General features: G+C 39.1%; 2 protein-coding genes across 2 annotated transcripts; both read right to left on the bottom strand.

Annotated features, from left to right (window-relative positions):
• Positions 1–666: 666 nt before the first annotated feature.
• On the bottom strand, positions 667–4,634 carry LOC143531273 (photosystem I reaction center subunit II, chloroplastic-like). The gene is made up of 2 exons (XM_077026605.1): positions 4,298–4,634; positions 667–1,040 (listed from the first exon to the last, which is right to left on the bottom strand). The coding sequence occupies exons 1-2, from the start codon at positions 4,522–4,524 to the stop codon at positions 668–670; spliced, it is 600 nt and encodes a 199-aa protein (XP_076882720.1). The 5' UTR covers positions 4,525–4,634; the 3' UTR covers position 667.
• Positions 4,635–5,002: 368 nt separating this feature from the next.
• On the bottom strand, positions 5,003–26,227 carry LOC143531267 (UDP-glucose 4-epimerase GEPI48-like). The gene is made up of 9 exons (XM_077026599.1): positions 25,779–26,227; positions 6,661–6,710; positions 6,434–6,569; positions 6,235–6,336; positions 5,929–6,156; positions 5,777–5,855; positions 5,605–5,687; positions 5,424–5,515; positions 5,003–5,330 (listed from the first exon to the last, which is right to left on the bottom strand). Exons 1-9 carry the CDS (start codon positions 25,965–25,967, stop codon positions 5,249–5,251), a joined length of 1,041 nt encoding a protein of 346 aa, XP_076882714.1. The 5' UTR covers positions 25,968–26,227; the 3' UTR covers positions 5,003–5,248.
• Positions 26,228–26,460: the final 233 nt, after the last annotated feature.

Here is a 26,460-nt window from a genome sequence, read left to right as displayed (position 1 = left end):
TCTTTTATTCACTTTCTTCTTTTTATCACTTTTATTTTCAAAGAATTTATAAATGTAATTAATTATTTCATCAACTTAATATTTTTGTAATAATACAATTTCTTTTGTAACTTAGTTATTTTTATTTGTTTAAGTGTATTTATTTTTCTCAATTGTTTAAGTGTATTTATTCCCTAAGACAAATTAATCAATATTTACAAGCATAGCCAAGCCCAAGCCAAGCCCAAGCTTCATCCGAACAATGTTTAAGTGTACTTCATCAATATTTGTAACTTACATGTTTTAAGTGTACTTCATCCGGCTAGTGGTGCAAACAAGCATAGCCAAGCCCAAGCTCGTTTAGGCTCGAGCTCGGCTCGTTTTAATTTAAAAGGGGATCGAGCTTGGCTCGTTTAAATATGTATTTCTCAGGGTAGCTCACAAGCATCTTGGCTCGTTTACCCCGCTAAACTCGGGTCACTTTGATTGAAGGAAACTTAAGCACTTTTTAGTTGTAACTTATATACTTAAGTTCTCTATAAGTCATTTTGTAATTTTGTTTATAGTCAAAGTCATAACCATCAAACATAGCAAGTAAATCCAATATAAAAAAAAACATAAAACTGTTTGTTAATCGAGTCGAAAATCACATAATCACAAACATATCTCAAAACCATCAATTCCATACTCATATATCATAAGGTTGTTTTCCAGTAAACTTAACCTCAATGGGACTAACATTCTTCCCAATGGACCTCATATTCTGCCCCACCCCTTGTCTACCCGGATTAACCTTCTCCGGGTACCCCCCGTCTTTCGGGTGCAAATACTGCACCTCCCCGTTCGGAAACACCCGATAAAACTGATACTTAATCTTGTACTTAGACCTCAACCTTGTCCCCAAAGCCAAACACTGTTCTTTTCTTGCTAGTTTTAGTAAGTTTGGTCCTTGTCTCATAATGGCGGCGCCTCCAGTTGGCATTTCGAATATTTGTTCTTTCGTGGAGTCCCATGTGATGACGTAGAATTCTTCGACTTGGGCTTTACGAAGTAAGCCGCCGGTGCTGCTAGGCATGTTCAAAACGGTTTGGGACTAGGAACCGGAACCGGTTCCTAACCGGTTCCTATATTCAAAACCCCCTTTTAAACCGGTTACAGGCTCCGGTTAGGGAACCGAACCGGTTCTCCCACCCTCGGACCCCTAACCTATCTAACCAGTTCTTACCGGTTCCTAACCCGGTTCCTGTACCGTAACCGGTTCCAACCGGTTACAGTGTAAAAAATTTTTTTTTTTTCGTTTTTCGTTTGCGATTTGGATTCTAAACTACGATTCGTATTTGTATAACATGAAAAATAAAAAAAACAATTAACATAAAAATAAACAATTAACTGATGAAGAAAAGACAACTACTGAAGATGTTTGCCACTGAAGACAACTACTGAAGGTTGCCACTGAAGACAACTACTGAAGGTTGCCACTGATGACAAGTTGACAACTACTAAAGGTTGCCACTGATGATAACTACTGAAGGTTGCCACTGATGACAACTACTGAAGGTTGCCACTGATCACAACTACTGAAGACTGCCATTGATGAGGAATACTCATCAGTGGGAAAGCTGCCACTGATGAGTATTCCTCATCAGTGGGAACAGTCATCAGTTGAATCAGTGGGAAAGCTGCCACTGATGACAACTACTGAAGGTTGCCACTGATGAGGAATACTCATCAGTGGGAACATTAAACTTATAAATATAAAGTTGTGACATATTATTTCTAGAAAAGCCTTCTTGTTCGTCGTAATTATTGAGCGGCGACTTCTTCCTCGGAATTACTTGTAGAAATGCCTTCTTGTTCGTCGTGCACTCGAACATCAAGTGGTGTTTCATCTTCGAGAGTGGTTACGTGTTGAATACGATCGATTGAGTCCAAGTGATCCTTTAAGCAAATGCACATCTCCACCGACTCCGAATTTAGTCTTGTTCTTCTCACCGATATTACCCTGCCACTAAGAGAAAGGCGGATTCCGAAGCTACCGTAGAAGCTTGGACGGTTAGTAAATCACGGGCCATGGTGGCAAGAATCGGAAACTCGGTTTTCTTTACCTTCCACCAAGCCAAAACATCAAAAGTGCCATATTCCTCTTCGGATAAACCGGTAGAGTAATCATTTGCACTATACCTTCCTAGTTCGCTTGAAGAGGTGTTACCCCTTTGTTTTTAGCCGTTACGTTGCGAACGGTGTTCATAAGGCTAATCATGAGATCTCGTACTCTAGTAGCACTTGAACTTGATGAAGACCCCCCCGGCATAGGCATGTGTATGTTTGACCCATATTTATTTAAAAAAAAGTCATACATAAATTTAAAATTCAAGTTAAAATCATTTTTTGCCTCTGTTGAAAAGTTTGGGTCAACTTCATGCATATCTAAGGCTGAAAAAATTTCGTCTATCACACATTCAACCCCCGTAACATTTAACATTGGGTTTAAAGCGGCGACGCAAGTAAAAACCGGTGGCAATTCAAGAAAGTATTTTTTTAATTTAAACTTCATTGGTAATATGATGTTTGAAAACATTGGACTTTTATTTTCAAATTCTTTAAGATTGTTAACGATTAAAAATAACTCCGAAAGAACCAAGGGACTTGTCGGATAATACATTCCCGATAGTTTCGTAGTTGATGTTTTAAAAACTTCAAGAAAAGTCGATAAGTCATTGATAATTTCCCATTTCTCATTTGAAAAGGGGATTGCCAAATCATTCTCGGCAATACTAGAATGAAACATTTGTAAAGTTTCTCTTTGTTTCAAAGCATTTTGAAACATTATGCAAGTGGAATTCCATCGATGAGGTACATCTCAATTAGCTCCCAAAGCTTTTCTTCCCGTATCTTTACAAAATTTTCTATATTCCATTTGTCTTTTTTTACTTTTCTTAAAAACTTCATGTATCATTAGTTTAAAATCGTTTATAACCGATGTAACCTCATCCGAAGCAAGTCCGTCTTGCACGATTAAATTAATGATATGTGCAACACACCTTGAGCGAAAAAATACATCATTGCAAATCGGCGTATATTTTAATTTTAATTTATCAACCGCCGATGTATTATTCGACGCGTTATCAAATGCCATTGAAAATATTTTATTTTCTAGTTTATAAGTTTTTATAACATAATCTAAAATTTCAAACAAATTATCTCCCGTATGTGGATACTCAAAGAGTTCGAAAGCAATGGTGCGTTTCATCATTTCCCACGATGACGGGTCTACCCAATGAGCGGTGACACAAAGATAAGATTCGGGTAGACCATGTGGAGCCGACCAAACATCACTAGTTAAGTTTATTCCCGTATTTATATTTTCAAAATATGCAATTAGTACCTCTTTGGCCTTCTTCCACAATTTTAAACAATAACGTTTAAGAGTATGACAACTTACGTGAGTGTATTGTGGTTGAAGCGTATCTCGAATCATGGCGGTTAAGCGAGGGTTGTCGAAGTGGCTAAACGGCAAAGCTTCTTGAATCACAAACTTCGCCATACGATCTTGAACTCGATCAATTTGGTATGTAAATATTCCGCCTTCACTATCCATTTGCGTTTGTTGCGAATCGACGTTCTTTTTCAACGCCTTGCAATACGGTTTTTCGATGTGTTTCTTCAAATTTGAATTCGAAAGTGGGTTTAAATAAATCCCACAAAACTTGCACCGAGCCTTCAATGAATGGTCACTCAATTCAACCAAATCCCAATTGCACCAAATCTCTTGATTACGATTATGAGGTACAATACGAACGAAACTTGGTTCGGCGTTGGAACCTTGACCAACCGATGATTGTGAGGCAGCCATAACAACAAATATGAATATAGAAGAAGAGAAAACAAGAGATTAGAGAACTCAAAACGTTGTAATAGCGTTTTTTTGTATTTTTTTTGCGTTCGGGTTTGCGTTTTGAGTGTTGTGATGAACCCATGACACCAAATACCTATTTTATACTAGTAGTGGGGTGCTTGGGGGAGCCAAAAAACGGCTATTTTTGACCCCAACGGTCAAAAAACGGCCAAAAAAACGATTTCCAACGGCTATATTCGATCCAACGGCTAGAACCGGTTAGGAACCGGTTCCGGATGGTTCGGCTCCAGAACCGGTTCTGGTTCCTACCCGCCCCCACTCAGAAATGCAAGAACCGGTCACGGATCACCGGGTTTAATCAGATAGGGTCCGGTTCCTACAAAAAACGGGTAGGAACCGGTTCGGGTCCGGTTCGGGTCCACCGGTTCGGTTCCAGGAACCGGTTTCGTTGAACATCTCTAGGTGCTGCCTGCGAAGATGGGGGAGGGGGTGTTTGGGTCGAGTTCCGGTGGGGTGAAGCCCACCGGAGCTTCTTTGGTGACGGCCTCTTCTGCCATGGCTTTGATGGTGGTCAACCGTGGGGTGGGTTTGACTTTGAGGGGTTTGATGGTGGTGAGTGGTGAGGGTTGTTTTCTTTGGTTGGAGATTGTTGGTGGTGTCAAGAGGGATGCTTGTGTAGCCATGGCCATATTGGTGAAGTATGGTTGTGACTTGTGATGGTGGTGGTTTTAAGGTTTTTGGTGTATGATGGGATAAGGTGGGGTTGGGTGGTGGTGGCAGTGGATAATAAGATTTTGTGGTAGCCAATGAGAATGTGGTATTTGATCTAGCTTCATATCTTCCTTCATCTATTGCCAGGCGTATGGAATATTAGAGAAGATTATGATAGTTGAAACTTGAATCCTTTTAGAGACTGTGTGTAGCGGGCGTTAAAAAAGTTAAATACTTGGCTAATAAGAAATTAAACGATTCTAAATGCTTGCCTAATCTCTCGGCTGATATTCTCGCTCTACGACCAAACATAACCAGACAAAACATGGAATTTTACAAAAGAAAACCAAAACCTACAAGTAAAATGGCAATGAAAAAAAGCAACCAGTAACACAAGGTCAAAAGGGAGAAAGAAATTGATAAATAGAATAATTCCCAAATGTATATGACATATGCCTCTTCAATAGCTGCAAACCACCATATCTCACTAAACTGTGATATACAAGAACAAAGTGAACTATATGTAAAAAAGTAAAAGGGTACCCCTCAACACTTAAATAATTGGAAAAAGAATATGACTATCTATCAAATGCTTATTGTTTAACTTATGGTAATAATTACCCTATCTAACCTTCTACTCGCTACTTCGAAGATTTTGACTTTGACTTTAAAAAACTCCACAACCGCCTTTTGTGCACCTGTTTATTTGCTCTGATAACCGTACGGGTTCTTACTAGCCCAGTTCCACTGGTCCCTGCACATCTCCTCTATCCCATTCTCAGCCCTACACTCATCATCAAATCAAAATATAATATATATTATTTATTTATCTTTTACAAATAAATAACTTATGCAAAAACAGAAAAAGAAAACTTACTTCCAGTTTAACTCACGCTCTGCTTTGGCTGTCGAAGCATATACCACCTCAGCATCACCTGGTCGTCTTCCAGATATTACTAGAGGAATTTTCTACAGCAAATAAAAATTAACAGGTGTAAAAGTTGTATAATTTAGAAAATATATAAAAAAAAGTGATTTTTTAAAGAAATTTAGTATACCTTTCCCGAAACCTTTTCAAATGCTGCAACCATCTCCAAAACAGATGTTCCTTTACCGGTTCCCAAATTGTAAGCCTCACAACCTATATATAATAATAACATTTATATTTTATAAACCCGTAGAATAAAACATAATCCTATTTTATTCCAACTATAAAAGAAAAAAACCTACCTGTTTCAGGATCCGAGAGTTTTCTCAAAGCAGCCAAATGTCCAGTTGCTAGATCTGAAACATGGATGTAATCACGCACCTGAATAGAAGATATTACATTAAACTCCACATTAAGTGCGACGAAAAATGTAATATGGGCAGCAAAAACATACCCCTGTTCCATCTTTGGTTGAGTAATCAGTTCCAAATACTTTTAGTGCAGGTAACCTACCAACAGCCACTTGCTGAATGAAAGGCATAAGATTGTTCGGAGACCCCAAAGGATCCTCACCAATATACCCACTCGGGTGGGCCCCAACTGGGTTGAAATACCTTAACATTATCATTTTCCACCCAGAATGCGAAGCATAAATGTCACGAAAAATGTCCTCCACCATCAGCTGAATCAATTAAACGCGTATACGTTAAACACACATATAATTCCTAGAATAATGATAACAATTTGAAATGTTTGGTACCTTGGTTCGTCCGTATGGGCTGGCTGCGGATAACGGGAAATCTTCTGTGCAAGGTAACACCTTAGGCCAACCGTAAACAGTAGCTGACGATGAAAACACGATCTGCAACGTTTAAAAAAAGAAGAAAAGCATGTCACGTTTACAAACTATGTATAAATAATATGTACAAAGTGAAGCAAAAAAATAGCAAATTTTATACCTTTTTGCATCTGTGAGCTTCCATAACTTCCAACAGAGTTAAAGTGCCAACAACATTGTTGTCATAATACATTAACGGCTTCTGCACACTTTCACCAACCGCCTTCAAACCAGCAAAATGTATAACAGCATCAAACCTAAGTAACAATTAACAATCAAAATCAACAAAGATTCCCAGTTGTTTATAAATTATAACTTATAAACCATCAGTAAATAAGGCTTTTTTACTTTGTGGAGGCAAAAAGCTTCTTTAACTCTGACTTGTCCCTAATATCAATCTGCAGTGAATCAAAATAAATAAAACACAACTATTAACTCATAAATAGATAAATAATAAGAATAATAATAATAATAACAAATTAAAAATATTTTATTTTCCTCAGTCAACTTTTCAAACTGAAGGATAAAGCCATAATAAAGGTCCACATCAAATCATCAATTTAGGCAAAAATGAGACGAATGTCTAAATCAACTATTCCAATTTCAAAATGCTCAAAATTAAGCATTAAATCAATAAAAAAATCATCAAAATTTAACAACTTCAACTAACAAAATTTCGCAAAACCAAACCCTAATTGCTCAAAAACAAAATTAAATTGAGCATTATAATTAAGGCATAATTGTAATTAATGTCAAAATCAACTAACACAATTTCAAATTACTCAAATCTACCATCAAATCAATTCAAAACCCATCAAAATTCAACAAAATTTAAGACCTTCAACTAAATTACAATAATGATAATAATAATAGTAAAAAAAACAAATCGAAATATATTCTTTTCCTCAATCAACTCTCCAAATTGAAGCATACAGGTCCACATCAATTAACATGATAATTAAGGCATAATTGGGATTTAATGTCTAAATCAACTAACCCAATTTCAAATTACTCAAATTAAGCATTAATTCAATTCAACAAATAAAATCCCTAATTTCACAAATTAGACACTTAAACCTAACCCTAATTTGCTCAAAAACAGAAATTAATTGAAAAGTAGATATAACAATAACAATGTAGGTTCCCAGCCGGATCTACACGGAATATCTCGTTCTACGTAGGTGCGGAATCCCTACGTAAGACGTTACGAGCGTAGAAGACGATAGACCTTAACACGATTAAACACACGTTACAATAAACAAAGACACGTTGTATTGCAACTGGAAACACGTGATATCAATCACCGATTACACTGGACAACTCGTTACAACTCGATCAACACACATTCTTTCTGCCGTAACCTAACAGATTATATAAACACGACAACTTCGCCTGGCATGTTCAGGCGAAGTTGTCACTAACTTCGCTTATCTAACAAGTTCGCCCATATCAGGCGAACTTGAGACTCAACTTCGCTTAATTCAAATACAAAACATTACTAACTCGATTACAGACACTAGACACTGAACTACTGACATCATGTACCAACAGACTCCCCCTTGGCAGTAGCTTCATATCTTTATCTTCAAGCACGTGTCTTGTAATCTTCAACAATCTTGTATCTTCATCTTTAAGCATGAACTCCTTCACGTACACAAACTGATACAATTCTTTGATATTTCTTCGCTTCGTCTTTCCAAGCAGGAATATAAAATATCTTCTTCTCATTCAGCACCTGCAGATCAGCTTGAGACAAGTTCACTAGATGCATCGGATCATAGACTCTCAGCAGCTCTTGTTCATCTTCGTCCTTCATTACTGCTTCAGCTGTTTCACAATCTACATACCACCACTTCAGATCTTTCAGCACATCCTTGGGCATTTGTTTCATCGGCACTTCTTTTAAACACCGGATCGGCTTATACTTCATGATCATCCAAGGCTTGCCATCTGCTCTCAATCCTCTATCTTTGTCTTCAATAAGTTTTCCCTTTTGTGGTTTCAACAGCTCGAACTTCTTCTCTTTTATACTTTCCTTCCAAACAATCTTCCCAATGACTCTAGCCATGTTATCATCACTCCTGTTTATTAACCCCAATCTGGCTAAGTCTTTCACTTCACATTCTGGCAATGTATTCAATGATCTCAACAGCCTCTTGAAGTACTGAACACCATCATATCTTTTAATCACAAAGAGCCTCAACTGCTCATCATATATCCAGCATATAATCTCCTTTCTCGATTCAGCATAACCTCTAATGTTGTAACTCTTCTTAAACATAGTAGGGACCGCCGGTTTCTTCGTTTTTACAAACCATTGAGCGTAGCCTTCTTTCCATCTTGGCTGCTCTTCCCATTCCGTCTCATCATTTCCCATATCTTTACTCATATCTGCCTTATCAACATCCGGAATCTCATGCTCAATATTCTCCTCTACTATCTCTCCCTCTTCAATATCATTATCAATAACAATCTCTGCACCAATCTTCTCTATCTCTTCAACTGGTAATACATCATCATCACCAATAAACTCATCATCCATCTCCTCAACATTCACGACCACCACCTCATCACCTGTATTATAATTGTCATTCAAAATGTTTTATCGAGTCATACGTGTTCACCAGCATATAGCTAACGTATTTTTCCAACCCATTGCAGGTAATTAAGCATAAGTAGTCTTAGCAAGGATTGGAGTTCATATGAAGATAGAAGCGCTTACAAGATGGCTCCGTTTTTTGATAAATAAATCCTTGTATTATGAAGCATATATTTTGTAAACTATACTTGGGTGTTTAAGTCCCAAGTAAATTTTCAATATAAATTAATCTTATATACGAACTACAGTCTTCCGCTAAAATTAACCTATAAACTCTGATATATTTACAAAACATGTACCAACTTGTGGTCACACGCCTAGACCCTAAGTCGGGGTGTGACAATATGTATAATTAATTATTAATGTGTATATATATATATAGAACAAAATTAATTGTTTTTTTAAAGAATCAATTAATGTATGTATACGATTATTTAATTTAATGTGTATATAGCCAATGAACTTGTGTGACTTTGCGTTCATTAGTTGGACTTTGAACTGAAAAGATTTTATTTCACCGTATGGTCATGCCTTTTGGCAAGTGTTTAAGGGCGTTGCCCTTAGGCTAAATTTTCCCCCAGATCGAAATAGGAGTATATCCTGATGTGGTGAATTTAATTAGTATCTCATTTGAAGAATAGGTTGGCCATTCAAAAAAAATGTGTGTGAGTATATATATAATTAATTGTTGTTAAAAAAAGAAGAAATGTACGATTAATTTAAAAAATTTACCAATCCCCCAACTGTGACCTAGTGATTAGCGGCCTTGAGTTCTTCAACGAGAAACCCAAGTTCAATTATCACATATGTCACTTTGAATGGATATTGACAATGCAAGATTTAAGCTAGATCTTGCAAGGTTGTCAGCTCGGATTTCGCTTTCCAGCCAAATATGGTATGATTGTGAAGGAAATGTTTATAGCTCATTACAATATTACTAATTTATCCTATCTCAATTATCTTTTGCATGTTACTATGAGAACATAATTGTAAAGTTACAATTTTTTCCCTAACTTTTCCTTACGATCTAACTCAAGAATGTAGTTAACATTTTCTTTTCTTTTAACTTGAAAATTCATTTTAACTATATAATATCTTTTCTTTTCTTTCTCTATCAAATCTTATCATTTTTTTTATATTTTAAACCCGAGAATACGGTGTAAAACCAACGTAAAGCGGTTAAAACAATGACTATAATTGTGCAAAAATGCTCTCCAAATTTGAAAATTAAAGGCAGTTATATAAAAAAAAATTAACGTATCCATATACTTAATTGTTGTTCCAAAAAAGTATAACTAATTAATGTATATATAAATACATATTTAATTAATAAAAATGTATATATATAGAACATAGCACAACACAATTCTCCAATCTGTCTGTCACAAATATTATTATTCCCTTCATTCACAGATCCCTCACATCACATCACATCACATATAATAATAATAATAATAATAATAATAATAATAATAATAATAATAATAATAATATTAATAACTGTACATAACCAACCAACCAACCAAAACCCCCAATTCTTCCTTAATTCTTCTTCTGCAGATTCAGTCACCTGCAGTTCAATTGGGTTCCGATTTCACAGCACAACATTTGGTCAATTCAATTTATTAATATTAGCAATCAATCACAATGTCGCCATCGCATTGCGTTCTTGTCACCCGTGGTGCCGGTTACATCGGCAGTCACACCGTCTTACAGCTCCTATTAACCGGTTACAAGACGGTTGTCATTGACAATTTTGATAATTCTTATCAAATCGCTCTCAATCGAGTTCAGGAACTTGCTGGTGATCGTGCTGTTAACCTCATTTTTCATCAGGTTAGTGTTGTTGGTTGATTTGATTTGTGGGTTTGTAGAATTTAGGGTTAGGGTTTGTGGAATTGGGGGTTTTTGGTGGGTTTTGATTTGGCTTAAATTGGAATTGGGTTAGTTGATTTAGACATTGATCTCAATTATGCCTAAATTGTTATGTTAATTGATGTTGACCTGTATGCCTAAATTTGAAAGTTGATTTGATATAAAGAATATATTTTTAATTTATTTTATTATTATTTGTGTTGTTATTGTTGTTGTTTGTAGGTTCTCAGCCGGATTTACACGGAATATCTCGTTCTACGTAGGTGCGGAATCCCTACGTAAGACGTTACGAGCGTAGAAGACGATAGACGTTAACACGATTAAACACACGTTACAATAAACAAAGGCACGTTGTATTGCAACTGGAAACACGTGATATCAATCACCGATTACACTGGACAACTCGTTACAACTCGATCAACACACATTCTTTCTGCCGTAACCTAACAGATTATATAAACACGACAACTTCGCCTGGCATGTTCAGGCGAAGTTGTCACTAACTTCGCTTATCTAACAAGTTCGCCCATATCAGGCGAACTTGAGACTCAACTTCGCTTAATTCAAATACAAAACATTACTAACTCGATTACAGACACTAGACACTGAACTACTGACATCATGTACCAACAGACTCCCCCTTGGCAGTAGCTTCATATCTTTATCTTCAAGCACGTGTCTTGTAATCTTCAACAATCTTGTATCTTCATCTTTAAGCATGAACTCCTTCACGTACACAAACTGATACAATTCTTTGATATTTCTTCGCTTCGTCTTTCCAAGCAGGAATATAAAATATCTTCTTCTCATTCAGCACCTGCAGATCAGCTTGAGACAAGTTCACTAGATGCATCGGATCATAGACTCTCAGCAGCTCTTGTTCATCTTCGTCCTTCATTACTGCTTCAGCTGTTTCACAATCTACATACCACCACTTCAGATCTTTCAGCACATCCTTGGGCATTTGTTTCATCGGCACTTCTTTTAAACACCGGATCGGCTTATACTTCATGATCATCCAAGGCTTGCCATCTGCTCTCAATCCTCTATCTTTGTCTTCAATAAGTTTTCCCTTTTGTGGTTTCAACAGCTCGAACTTCTTCTCTTTTATACTTTCCTTCCAAACAATCTTCCCAATGACTCTAGCCATGTTATCATCACTCCTGTTTATTAACCCCAATCTGGCTAAGTCTTTCACTTCACATTCTGGCAATGTATTCAATGATCTCAACAGCCTCTTGAAGTACTGAACATCATCATATCTTTTAATCACAAAGAGCCTTAACTGCTCATCATATATCCAGCATATAATCCCCTTTCTCGATTCAGCATAACCTCTAATGTTGTAACTCTTCTTAAACATAGTAGGGACCGCCGGTTTCTTCGTTTTTACAAACCATTGAGCGTAGCCTTCTTTCCATCTTGGCTGCTCTTCCCATTCCGTCTCATCATTTCCCATATCTTTACTCATATCTGTCTTATCAACATCCGGAATCTCATGCTCAATATTCTCCTCTACTATCTCTCCCTCTTTAATATCATTATCAATAACAATCTCTGCACCAATCTTCTCTATCTCTTCAACCGGTAATACATCATCATCACCTACAAACTCATCATCCATCTCCTCAACATCCACGACCACCACCTCATCACCTGTACCGCCCGCTGCACTTGTTGACTCCCCCTGAGATGTGGAAGTCCCAAGAGCTTGTTCAGTTCTTGGAAACTCTCCACCTGCACCTTTCGATGCATTAGGATCATCGTCTCGATCATTTCGCTTCTTAGTCCTCAGCTCATCGCCCTTACAGCTCGTCTCCCCCTGAGATGCCATGAACTCCTTCAAAGCATCAATGATTTTGCCATGTTCTATCAGCAGGGACGACTGTATCTGATTCTCTGCAACAAGGCGCTGAATAGCATGGGTCTGGATAAGATTCACCCTTGATTGTTCTGCCACGACCCGTTCAAGTGCTGCTATTCGCTCCGTGTCGGTAGAGGTTGCATCGAAATCAAACCTCAGATGTGATATATCTTGAGTGTACTGAGGAGGGATTTCCAATGTAACTGGGACCTCAGAAGTAGGCGTAAACGTAACCGCATGTGGCAACGTAACTGACAACCCTGCAGTCGCTACAACCGTCGACTCAATAAATCTTGCCACGACCTCCGTTGGAGTAAGAGTTGGAGGCGGCAACGATACAATCTCAGGAGCCGAAAGTTGGAATGTAGTGGGTGGGAGGCCGAATGCAGATGAGGTAGCCACCACGGGAACATCCGTGGCGCTTGGCCTGGTAACTGGCAACGATGAAGGTACAATAGTCATACCGGACAGTGCGGGTGGAGTGAAACGTACCACCCTTGAGCTCTCACCAGCTCCCGAACCTGCACCTGTCCGTTCCCTTCTTGATCTGCGAATCAACTGATGTACTTCTTCCTCATAATCTGAGTCGCTGTCATCATCAGTTCTCTTCCTTTTCCCATGAGTTCGTTCTTGAGTTACCAAAATTCGTCTCGCTTCAGCCAACTCATCATCAGAATCAGAATCAGCCACCGTTGTAGCTTCCCTAGTCACATTCACACTCGAAACCCTTTCAAATGATACTTGCACATTTTCTTCAGGATCAACCCGATCCATATCAAAGAAGCCTTGACCACCAAATGCAGCATCAAGGTCTACATTCTCCTCCGGTGACACAACAGGAGCAGCAGGTATAGCTTGAGGCGCTCCAGCCTGTTGTGGTTGAGGATCCCGAAACTCGTCCCCACGAGCTGGAACATACTCCAGGTTGATCAAGTACCCGAATAAAGGAGTATGTCGAGGACGGAGCTCAGGTTTACTCCTCGCACTGGAAGATCTGCACTGAGCGAAGATCCTTTTGATCACACTTTCTACATATCTGATTGGGCGGCGTTGAGGTAACGTTGGAGCAACGTGATTCAAGATCATCTGAATGAATCTTGGATACATAAGAAATCTCTCACGTGCCACCGCTCTTCTCTGTCGATCTATCTCGTAGAAGACCATCTGACTAAAGCTGTAACGCTTATTGTAAGTCAGAGCAGTCATCGCCGACTGCATGGTCGCGCCCATCCCATCAGTACCAGCCTTTCTCCCTGACATGCACACAATCATCACATGCATGAGAAAGCGCCACTGGTCTAGCAAGAACCCCTTGCGTCTCTGAGTATCTCCCAAGGGATCAGAGTATCCCATTCTCAGAAACGCTCCATCTCGGAAAGGAGCTACAAAGTCTGTCGGATCGTCTCTCGTTTCGTCTCCAAACCGCAAAGCCGCCCGGATCTGTTCAGATGAGAACTGAACAATCTGATCGTTGACCGTTGCTCGCATCACCGGGGGCTCGACGCGACAGTCATACTCCACTGTCTGCCAAAAATCCTCAATGTTTGGCAAGGATATCGGCAGTGTTGTGGTAATCGCGTGGAATATACGCGAGCGGAGTAAGAACGTGATGATCTCGCGGAAATCATCAACACCGCTCGCATCCGGGTCTAATGTTATGTACATGTTATGACCCGGGAAAAACTGTCGTTGGTTATCTCCTCCATCATCACCACCTGCGCCACCTGCTCCAGCTACAGCAGCTATTTCTGCAACAAACAGACTAAGTTAGATAAACGTCAAGGCAAATCACAAGTTCGCCTCTTACCATGAGCGAAGTTATGATTTATTCTGTATAGGCGAAGTTAGAGGTGGGGCGAAGTTGGGAACAACTTCGCCTCAACTTGAACTTCGCCGGATAACAGTTAAGTACAAAGGGCCAGGCGAAGTTAATGATAACTTCGCCTAACCACAACATCGCCTCATATACTGTTACATAATTAATTATCAGGCGAAGTTAAACCTCAGGCGAAGTTACGGATAACTTCGCCTAAAATGTAACTTCGCCGAATATGAATCGGCAACAGTTAGGTTTTCGAATGAACTGATTTGGTCAATTTTGAAGATCGTGGACTGTTAAACACATGTTTTAGAGATGATCTAGACTATTAATATGATTATGACCACGTGAAAAAGGTTTGAAAATCGGGTGGTTAGGTTTCGAAATACAGAGGTTATGAAACGGGTCGAATCGACTGTTGAATAACGCCAATGACAGTGATAATACGATACTACAACCGTACACACCTTTAATCGGAATTGTAATCGAGAAAATAATAACACAGATGAGAATCGAAGGATAAGTTCGCTGAGGGTTACGATAATAAATTCGTCGGGTTTAAAGAAAGATAAGTTCGCTGGTTTTTGAAAAAAATGATAAGTCTGACCTTTAATTTCCTTTATATAGGGTCAAAGTCATACAGGCGAAGTTATGGATAACTTCGCCTATTGCAGGCGAAGTTATGAATAACTTCGCCGATATGAAAATTTACAAAACAAACCCCATAATTTGAACAATTTGCAATTAAGTTTTAAAACATCCTTTAAAGAGTTAAATGATACGATCAAGACCAAGTAACCAGTTATAAAATCATACAACTACATAAGTAGAAAAACTTTTTTAAAAATAAAGTACACGGGATCAAATTTCAGTCTCGACAGGGACTACCATGTTTTAGAAAAGATCCGAACAGGAATCATACTAATTAAGTGACTGTCACACAGATCCGTGTTCAGCTGTATTATGACATAAAGAAAAAGGTTGTAAGCAGGTAAATAACTTAAAATGGTTTTCATCGTTTCTGTGATACGGGTTAGGTTCAATTAAGCTCAAAACTTAAGTGGGCAACAACTCAGAGATTATGATGCCTCCTATCTATTCTCAAAGCGTATTTGGCTTTCCCCAAGTCACCCCGAGTTGACCTCGACCCGTAGTGTCTGATTAAATAGTATTTACTCTTCGATCTTCAGACTCTTCTTCCCTTTCTCTTTCTTACACCTTGATTGAGAAGTATTAATTTATGAACTCTAGAATGTCTCAATAACTCACTTTTTTTTTTAAGTATTTACACAACTTCAGAGTAGTAAACAACTACAAGTCCCGAATCTGGATCACTGCAGTTTCTTGACACGCTATCTTCACGGGAATCAGAACACTCACGGGCTCGTGTATGATTGGGTAATCGCTTTTCTGCCTATCATTCGGAAAGATATATATGAAGACATGCACAACTCTTAAGGAGTTTCCACGTAAAATCGAGTAGATTTAGTTAGTATCACTTCTACTTTTACGCACCACAAAAAGCTACCATGACATACAATGATTGTTCTAAAGTCTTTTAGGCCTAATAACTTCACTAGTTAAGCACACAGAATCAGTATATCTATCACTTTCCAAGGTTGGATCAATTTTCTGTTAAACATAGTAAAGGAACTTCTTACGAAGTAGTAGATTTGAAAAATAATTTCATCTCCAAAAAAAAATTGTAACGTCAATCGCCCCGATCAAATTGAAGTTTTCAGGTAAACGGCTATCCTGAAGATCCAATGGATCAGATGGACCGACCATATACAAGTATGTGTCCCTCTAACTAAGTATGAACGACTAATTTTCAGCGAAAGAATAAAAACACATCATAAACCGCCCCGGTCACTTTCAGTCATCTGGTTAATGGCTATCCTCATATTCTACAAGTAGAAATGAGGACCAAACATATCCGAAGACATGTCCTTCAAACTGAGGCAACCGACATAATTCTAAGCGATAGTGACGTTTTTTTTTTTTTTAAACAAAAACACAAAACACGGTTACTCGGGATTGATCATCCCATTCAGCTCAACAAGGTTTTGAAAACGATTTTTGTCAAACGCTTTAGTAAACAAGTCAGTGAAATTATCTAACGTATCAACCTTTTCGAGCACAATCAGTTTCTTCTCAGCACAATCCCGTATAAAATGATGACGGATGTCAATATGTTTTGTTTTGCTATGCTTTACGGGATTGTTAGTTACTGAGATAGCAGCAGTGTTATCTATGCAAATAGGAGTATGAGTGAAATTCAGACCATAATCGCGCAATTGCTGTTGAATCCAAAGAACCTGGGAGCAGCAGTTCGATGCTGCCATGTATTCTGCTTCACAGGTTGAAATGGCGACTGAGGTCTGCTTCTTGCACTGCCATGACACTAATCTGCCTCCAAGAAACTGACATCCACCTGTTGTTGACTTCCGACTCTGATTGCACCCTCCATAATCAGAATCTGTGTAGGCGACCAACTCCAAGTCTCCTCCTTTCGTGTACCACAACCCCAGCTTAGGTTTGCCTTTGAGATAGCGCAATATCCTCTTCGCACCCTTCAAGTGAGATTCCTTTGGGTTTGCCTGAAAGCGTGTACAAAGACAAACTGCAAACATAATATCAGGTCTAGAAGCAGTTAAGTACATTAAAGAACCTATTATTGCCCGATAGTGGGTTGGGTCCACGTCTGCATCATTGTCTGAATCAGCACCCAATTTATGGTTGACGCAGACTGGAGTATCAAATGGAGTGCTGTCCTTCATCTTGAAGCGTTTGAGAACATCATGGACATACTTAGTCTGATGAATGAACATCCCATCTTTCTTCTGATCAACCTGCAGCCCTAAAAAGAAAGTTAGTTCACCCATAGCACTCATTTCAAACCTCTTTTTCATGACGGCCTCAAACTCCTGACACATGGCGACTTTTGATGCAGCAAAGATGATGTCGTCCACGTAGACTTGCACCAGAAGAAAGTCGCTTCCTTTTCTCTTAAAGAACAGTGTGCTATCGATCTTTCCCCTTTCAAACTCATTCTCAAGCAAGTAATCGGATAAAGTTGAATACCAGGCACGAGGGGCCTGATGTAGCCCATACAGTTCTTTACTTAGCTTGTACACGTGATCAGGAAAGTCTGGGTCAGGAAAACCCGGAGGTTGCTCAACGTACACAACCTCATCGACTTTACCGTTAAGGAACGCACTCTTCACGTCTAACTGAAAGACCTTCATCTCCTTGTGTGCAGCAAATGCCAAAAACAATCGAATGGCTTCCAATCTCGCCACAGAAGCAAACACCTCATTGTAATCGATCCCCTCTTGCTGATTAAAACCTTTTACAACCAGCCTCGCCTTGTTCCTGATGATTATCCCTTTTTCATCTCTCTTGCATTTGAAAACCCATTTGGTGCCAATCGCATGCACATTCTTCGGTTTTGCAACCAAATTCCATACCTCCATCTTCTTGAACTGGGCTAACTCTTCTTGCATGGCTTCGACCCACGAGCTGTCCTTGAGAGCCATTTGATAGTTCTTTGGTTCAATCTGGCTGATGAAGCAGGTGTACAAGCATTCGTTGATTATGCCCGTATCTTTAATGCTTGTGTAAACACAGGTGTGCTCATTCAAGCTTTGTCTTGTTTGTACACCGTCGGACAGATCACCTATCACATTCTCCAAAGGGTGATTTTTGTGAACTCTCGTAGTCGGAACCGAACTGACTTGCAGATTGTCTTCCAGGTTCGAAGGTAGCTCATCAATGGGTGATTGTTGTTGAGAGTGAAACGGATTGAAGAATTCCTCTTCTGTAGAGGCAGCAGGGGTATCGACAGCATTTGACGAGGAAGGCTGACATTCATCGTACATCGGTCTTTGCACAACATTGTCTTCCTCATCGTAAAGCATCTTCGTAGTTATTCTTTCATCAACTTCTGCACAATCCAAGTAAGGTATGTTAAAAGATTTAAAAAGTCTATCATAGTCAAAAACCCCAGCGGGTCCCGTGCTTGGTTTTGGTGATTTGTAACTTGTGATATCAGTGTTACACACCACCTCAACCTTGCTGGTCGATGTATTAAAGACTCGTCTGTTGGGAGTCCCAACAACATATCCGACTAAAATACCTTCGTCAGCTATTTCACCAAATTTAGAATTTGTCTTTAATATCGAACACGGGGACCCGAATGGTTTGAGACCACTCAAGTTAGGCTTTCTCCCATGCATAAGTTCATAACATGTTTTATTCAATCTTTTAACAGTTAACACTCTATTAAGGATATAACAGGCTGTTGCAACAGCTTCAGCCCAGAACACCACAGGAAGTTTCGAATCAGCCAGCATGGTTCTGGCTCCTTCAATTAACGTTCTGTTCTTCCTCTCAGCCACCCCATTTTGTTGCGGAGTATACGGAGCGCTGTACTGGTGTTCTATCCCTTTCTGTAAGCAGAAGATCTCCATCTGATAGTTTTTGAACTCTGTCCCATTGTCACTCCTGATGTATTTAACTCTTTTCCCCATAATATTCTCAACTTTGGTAATCAAATTTATTACCATCTGAACCGTTTCATCCTTTGACTTCGGGAAATATACCCAAGAGTATCGAGAGAAATCATCAGTGATCACCAAGCAGTATGATGTTCCACCTAGGCTTTTTACATTCACGGGACCGAAGAGATCCATGTGAAGTAGGTCTAGGGTACTGACGATTGAATTAACCTTCTTGGTGTGATGGGATTTCTTGTGTTGCTTTCCCTTTTTGCACGATAAGCATTGGTCTTCAAAGTTGAAATTCTTCAAGGGAACACCCAGCACCAGCCCATTCTTGACAATGTAGTTCATTTTCCGAAGATGAATATGCCCCATTCTTCTATGCCATAATTCGGACTCCGATTCAGTTGCTTTTGACAGAAGACACGATTCTTCTGTTGCCATCTCAGTCGATCTCATGTCCATAATATACGTATTCTTTTCTCTTGGAGCCTTCATAACTATCCAATCCTCTGGTATCTTGAAACCAGGATACAGCACGATCGCTTCATTCTTGGTAAAGTGCACGGTGTAATCTTTGTCGCAGATCTGCGAAACACTCAGCAGATTATGCTTCAGTTCTTCAACGAAATTCACTTTCTCTAACGTCATTTTTCCATTAGTCACCGTCCCAATTCATGTGATCCTTCCACCGCTCTCTCCAGCAAAACTAACTCTTCCTCCCTGAACAGGTTTCCACTCGTGTAACAAATTCTTGTTACCCGTCATGTGCCGGGAACAGCCGCTATCCACAACCCATAGATTGTTTGCAGCCCTGTTCAACTGTTCCTGCACGATTAAAGCAGAGGATTAAAATCTGGGGACCCAAGACCTATTGGTCTTGGGTCGATACATCTCGTACTTTGGCTGTCCAAAGTTAGTATCAGAATAATTTCTGTAAGTCATAAAAGGATACCTTCTTGTAGATTGACTATGAGGCCATCCAAACCTTCGTGAATTATTACTTATGGTTTGGTTGTTAGCAGTGAAAAATTGAGATCGTTTTATTTGAAAACCTGGATTAGTCCAATGTCTGAACTTTGATGAGTTTTCATTTTTACCATTATAGTGATTACTGTTAGTTCTGTTCTCAGTTTTCGAAGGCCTCACACCTCTGAATCTCTGCTTCAGAGGGCAATCAGCAATTAGGTGTCCTAATTGATTACATCTGAAACAACTCCTGTGTTCAACTTTCTTCTCAATAGTTGTTTTAGATGTTGAGGCTGCATTACTGCCCGTTTGTCTCACATATGGTGGGACATACGGGTTTAGTGGAGAATTCTTGTCAGTTGTTTTATGTTTCTCTCCACTTTTTGGTAACACTGCCTCTTCTTTTGTCTCACTCGATTCGGATGACTTGTCCGAGTTTGATGAGACAGGACTAGGAACATAAATCTTAACACTCGAAACAGGCTTACTTGTTTCGCCTTTACTAACTTCTGGTTTTTTAATAGTAACCTTAACCGGAACTGTCTGACCAATGTCAACATCAACAGATTTCTGATTACTAGGATCATAAGTGTAATTATGATTGTAAGGTGGTGGAACTTCATGATATCCAATTCCTCCCCTTTTAACTGGGGAACCTTGATCACTAACGAGGTGATCAAGTATAACGGAGGAATTTCTGAATTGCTCAAGTTTTCTGTTAAGTTCCACCACTTTCACCTGGTGATCAGCTATCTGTTTATCCCTTTCAGCTATTAGTTTGGTTTTCTCTTCTAACACTTCATAGCTAAGATCAATTACTTGTATTTTCTCAGCTAGACTGGCTTTAAGACTTCTAATATCTTTCTCACTAGCTTTTATTTTTACCTTATAACTATTTTCTCTAGCTTTAGTGAAATGATTATCTTCTTTTAATGTTTTAAATTGAGCATCCAAACTAACAAACTGATCAGTTATAGTTGTCAATTGTTCAGACATATTTTCACATTTAGTACAAGGGAGTTTAGTACTTACCTTGGAGAGCCGGTCTGTCACTTCTGCCATGTAAGCTTCATTTTCGCCAGTCACTTTCTCACTATCTGCAGTTTCGATGTTCGCCAAATTGGCCTGTTCGAACACTTCTTCAACATGCAGATTCCAGTTGTACTCTCCGTTCTGTCCGGATATCATGGCTCTATTCTCATTACCACCCCCACTCTGTTGTGTAGACCTGTTTTGACTGCGTTCTACACGTTCATTTGTGCACTCTTTCGCAAAGTGTCCATTTTGTTGACAGTTATAACATCGCACCTTTGACTTGTCAAAACCTGGTCTTTCACCAACAAACTTTCTACCTGTCTTCTTCATAAACCTCTTAACCCTTCTCACAATCATCGCCATCTGCCACTGCAGGTCCATCTCCTCCAGATCATCAGCATCGATCTGATCATAGTCTTCGTCTAAAGTTGCAGGGTCAACAATCTTACCTTGAATGTAATTTTCATACGAAGCAATGAAAGATGCATAGAGAGCAAACTGCTGTTCAGCAGATTTAACACTCATGGGCATCTTAGAGTAGTTGTTGTTAGGAACACTTGAGGAAAAACTACCCTTGGTTGCTTGAGGTTTAGAAGCATTTGATCCACCAGCTACAAAACACACATCACCATTCATGTTGAGAGATACATGACCTTCATGTGTTGAGTTAGCGCCCGAGTCTCCCTTAGAGTAGTAAGCAGTTGATTCAGACTTCGAACTTGAACTTGAGTTAACTTTTGCACCATACATTCCTGGATCTTGAACCTGATCAGTTGGTGTCTCTTTTCGAACCATGTTAAGTTCAAACGTTCGTAGTTTGTTGACTGCTGTTTCCAAGTCATAGTCGGCAAACTCTTTGTCTTCTCTCATCAAGACAGTGTACATCTCCCATTTCGGTGGGAGAGCATCAAGAAGCTTTTCAACGATCTCATCTTCTTTGTAAGCAATGGAATAATTGCTGAGTTCGGTCATTAGATGATAATATCTCGTGATGATATCATCAAGTGATTCATTCTTCAAGTACTTGAATACCGAGAATTGGGTTTTAAGTAGTTTAATCTTTGATGCACGAATCCTCACATTACCCTCAAATCGGTTTTCAAGCGCTTCCCAAAGTTCTCTAGCAGTTTTATACTTCCTGAAGGTGTGAAGAATTTCTTGTGGAAGAGCCATAGTTATCGCAGCATGAGCTTTACTTTCAGCCTCATACATTTTCTTTTCTTCCTCTTCCATCTTGTTGTATTTCTTAATCTGATCACGACCCTCATACTCAGCAGTTGGTGGAATGTATCCATCTTGAATGCATACCCACATCTTAGCATCTTGGTATTTGACATATTGTTCAAACCAATCCTTCCACGCTACAAAATCGGTTCCCTTAAGCATCTTCGGTGCCTTAGTAGCTGAGCCCGCCTCCACTTCCATCTTCACCAGTTCCGTAATGTTTATAGAAGTCATCTTTCACGAAACACAAAGAAACCCGAAAAAATAAAAAATTTTATTCTTAACAGTACTGTAGGCGAAGTTGTGGATAACTTCGCTTAAGTCTTAACTTCGCTGATTCTTAACTTCGCTCCTTTTTTTTTTAAAATTAGCCTGATTCGGCGAAGTTGTAGATAACTTCTCTTGAGATAAGGGAACTTGTGAAGTAGGCGAAGTTGTGGGTAACTTCGCTTGAGATAAGCGAACTTGTGAGGTAGGCGAAGTTGTGGATAACTTCGCTTAACCTTATATCTTCGCCTAAACCCTACTAACAGTGACGGCAACTTCGCCTGATGAACACGATGATTTTGCAGGTTTGACTTCTGGATTTTACGAGGTATGTGAAGGTGTAATGGGTTGTTTATGATGGTGGGAGGTGAGTAGGACACAAAAACTCGGTAAACTCGTCCCGCGAATAGTCGAATGGAACGATTTCTACACCCGCGTGATAATCCCGAACCACACAATCACGAGCTAATGCTCTGATACCAATTGTAGGTTCCCAGCCGGATCTACACGGAATATCTCGTTCTACGTAGGTGCGGAATCCCTACGTAAGACGTTACGAGCGTAGAAGACGATAGACGTTAACACGATTAAACACACGTTACAATAAACAAAGACACGTTGTATTGCAACTGGAAACACGTGATATCAATCACCGATTACACTGGACAACTCGTTACAACTCGATCAACACACATTCTTTCTGCCGTAACCTAACAGATTATATAAACACGACAACTTCGCCTGGCATGTTCAGGCGAAGTTGTCACTAACTTCGCTTATCTAACAAGTTCGCCCATATCAGGCGAACTTGAGACTCAACTTCGCTTAATTCAAATACAAAACATTACTAACTCGATTACAGACACTAGACACTGAACTACTGACATCATGTACCAACAGACTCCCCCTTGGCAGTAGCTTCATATCTTTATCTTCAAGCACGTGTCTTGTAATCTTCAACAATCTTGTATCTTCATCTTTAAGCATGAACTCCTTCACGTACACAAACTGATACATTTCTTTGATATTTCTTCGCTTCGTCTTTCCAAGCAGGAATATAAAATATCTTCTTCTCATTCAGCACCTGCAGATCAGCTTGAGACAAGTTCACTAGATGCATCGGATCATAGACTCTCAGCAGCTCTTGTTCATCTTCGTCCTCCATTACTGCTTCAGCTGTTTCACAATCTACATACCACCACTTCAGATCTTTCAGCACATCCTTGGGCATTTGTTTCATCGGCACTTCTTTTAAACACTGGATCGGCTTATACTTCATGATCATCCAAGGCTTGCCATCTGCTCTCAATCCTCTATTTTTGTCTTCAATAAGTTTTCCCTTTTGTGGTTTCAACAGCTCGAACTTCTTCTCTTTTATACTTTCCTTCCAAACAATCTTCCCAATGACTCTAGCCATGTTATCATCACTCCTGTTTATTGACCCCAATCTGGCTAAGTCTTTCACTTAGGGCGATGAGCTGAGGACTAAGAAGCGAAATGATCGAGACGATGATCCTAATGCATCGAAAGGTGCAGGTGGAGAGTTGCCAAGAACTGAAAAAGCTCTTGGGACTTCCACATCTCAGGGGGAGTCAACAAGTGCAGCGGGCGGTACAGGTGATGAGGTGGTGGTCGTGAATGTTGAGGAGATGGATGATGAGTTTATTGGTGATGATGATGTATTACCAGTTGAAGAGATAGAGAAGATTGGTGCAGAGATTGTTATTGATAATGATATTGAAGAGGGACAGATAGTAGAGGAGAATATTGAGCATGAGATTCCGGATGTTGATAAGGCAGATATGAGTAAAGATATGGGAAATGATGAGACGGAATGGGAAGAGCAGCCAAGATGGAAAGAAGGCTACACTCAATGGTTTGTAAAAACGAAGAAACCGGCGGTCCCTACTATGTTTAAGAAGAGTTACAACGTTAGAGGTTATGCTGAATCGAGAAAGGGGATTATATGCTGGATATATGATGAGCAGTTGAGGCTCTTTGTGATTAAAAGATATGATGGTGTTCAGTACTTCAATAGGCTGTTGAGATCATTGAATACATTGCCAGAATGTGAAGTGAAAGACTTAGCCAGATTGGGGTTAATAAACAGGAGTGATGATAACATGGCTAGAGTCATTGGGAAGATTGTTTGGAAGGAAAGTATAAAAGAGAAGAAGTTCGAGCTGTTGAAACCACAAAAGGGAAAACTTATTGAAGACAAAGATAGAGGATTGAGAGCAGATGGCAAGCCTTGGATGATCATGAAGTATAAGCCGATCCGGTGTTTAAAAGAAGTGCCGATGAAACAAATGCCCAAGGATGTGCTGAAAGATCTGAAGTGGTGGTATGTAGATTGTGAAACAGCTGAAGCAGTAATGGAGGTCGAAGATGAACAAGAGCTGCTGAGAGTCTATGATCCGATGCATCTAGTGAACTTGTCTCAAGCTGATCTGCAGGTGCTGAATGAGAAGAAGATATTTTATATTCCTGCTTGGAAAGACGAAGCGAAGAAATATCAAAGAATTGTATCAGTTTGTGTACGTGAAGGAGTTCATGCTTAAAGATGAAGATACAAGATTGTTGAAGATTACAAGACACGTGCTTGAAGATAAAGATATGAAGCTACTGCCAAGGGGGAGTCTGTTGGTACATGATGTCAGTAGTTCAGTGTCTAGTGTCTGTAATCGAGTTAGTAATGTTTTGTATTTGAATTAAGCGAAGTTGAGTCTCAAGTTCGCCTGATATGGGCGAACTTGTTAGATAAGCGAAGTTAGTGACAACTTCGCCTGAACATGCCAGGCGAAGTTGTCGTGTTTATATAATCTGTTAGGTTACGGCAGAAAGAATGTGTGTTGATCGAGTTGTAACGAGTTGTCCAGTGTAATCGATGATTGATATCACGTGTTTCCAGTTGCAATACAACGTGTCTTTGTTTATTGTAACGTGTGTTTAATCGTGTTAACGTCTATCGTCTTCTACGCTCGTAACGTCTTACGTAGGGATTCCGCACCTACGTAGAACGAGATATTCCGTGTAAATCCGGCTGAGAACCTACAAACAACAACAATAACAACACAAATAATAATAAAATAAATTAAAAATATATTCTTTATATCAAATCAACTTTCAAATTTAGGCATACAGGTCAACATCAATTAACATAACAATTTAGGCATAATTGAGATCAATGTCTAAATCAACTAACCCAATTCCAATTTAAGCCAAATCAAAACCCACCAAAAACCCCCAATTCCACAAACCCTAACCCTAAATTCTACAAACCCACAAATCAAATCAACCAACAACACTAACCTGATGAAAAATGAGGTTAACAGCACGATCACCAGCAAGTTCCTGAACTCGATTGAGAGCGATTTGACAAGAATTATCAAAATTGTCAATGACAACCGTCTTGTAACCGGTTAATAGGAGCTGTAAGACGGTGTGACTGCCGATGTAACCGGCACCACCGGTGACAAGAACGCAATGCGATGGCGACATTGTGATTGATTGCTAATATTAATAAATTGAATTGACCAAATGTTGTGCTGTGAAATCGGAACCCAATTGAACTGCAGGTGACTGAATCTGCAGAAGAAGAATTAAGGAAGAATTGGGGGTTTTGGTTGGTTGGTTGGTTATGTACAGTTATTAATATTATTATTATTATTATATGTGATGTGATGTGATGTGAGGGATCTGTGAATGAAGGGAATAATAATATTTGTGACAGACAGATTGGAGAATTGTGTTGTGCTATGTTCTATATATATACATTTTTATTAATTAAATATGTATTTATATATACATTAATTAGTTATACTTTTTTGGAACAACAATTAAGTATATGGATACGTTAATTTTTTTTTATATAACTGCCTTTAATTTTCAAATTTGGAGAGCATTTTTGCACAATTATAGTCATTGTTTTAACCGCTTTACGTTGGTTTTACACCGTATTCTCGGGTTTAAAATATAAAAAAAAATGATAAGA

The sequence above is a fragment of the Bidens hawaiensis genome, unplaced genomic scaffold (genome assembly GCF_021521415.1).
Source record: "Bidens hawaiensis isolate Kalapana, Puna unplaced genomic scaffold, B.hawaiensis_p1.1 tig00009139_1, whole genome shotgun sequence".
NCBI lineage: Eukaryota > Viridiplantae > Streptophyta > Magnoliopsida > Asterales > Asteraceae > Bidens > Bidens hawaiensis.
The sequence above is the reverse complement of the archived record's forward strand: the minus strand, read 5'-3'. Positions and strand labels throughout refer to the sequence as shown.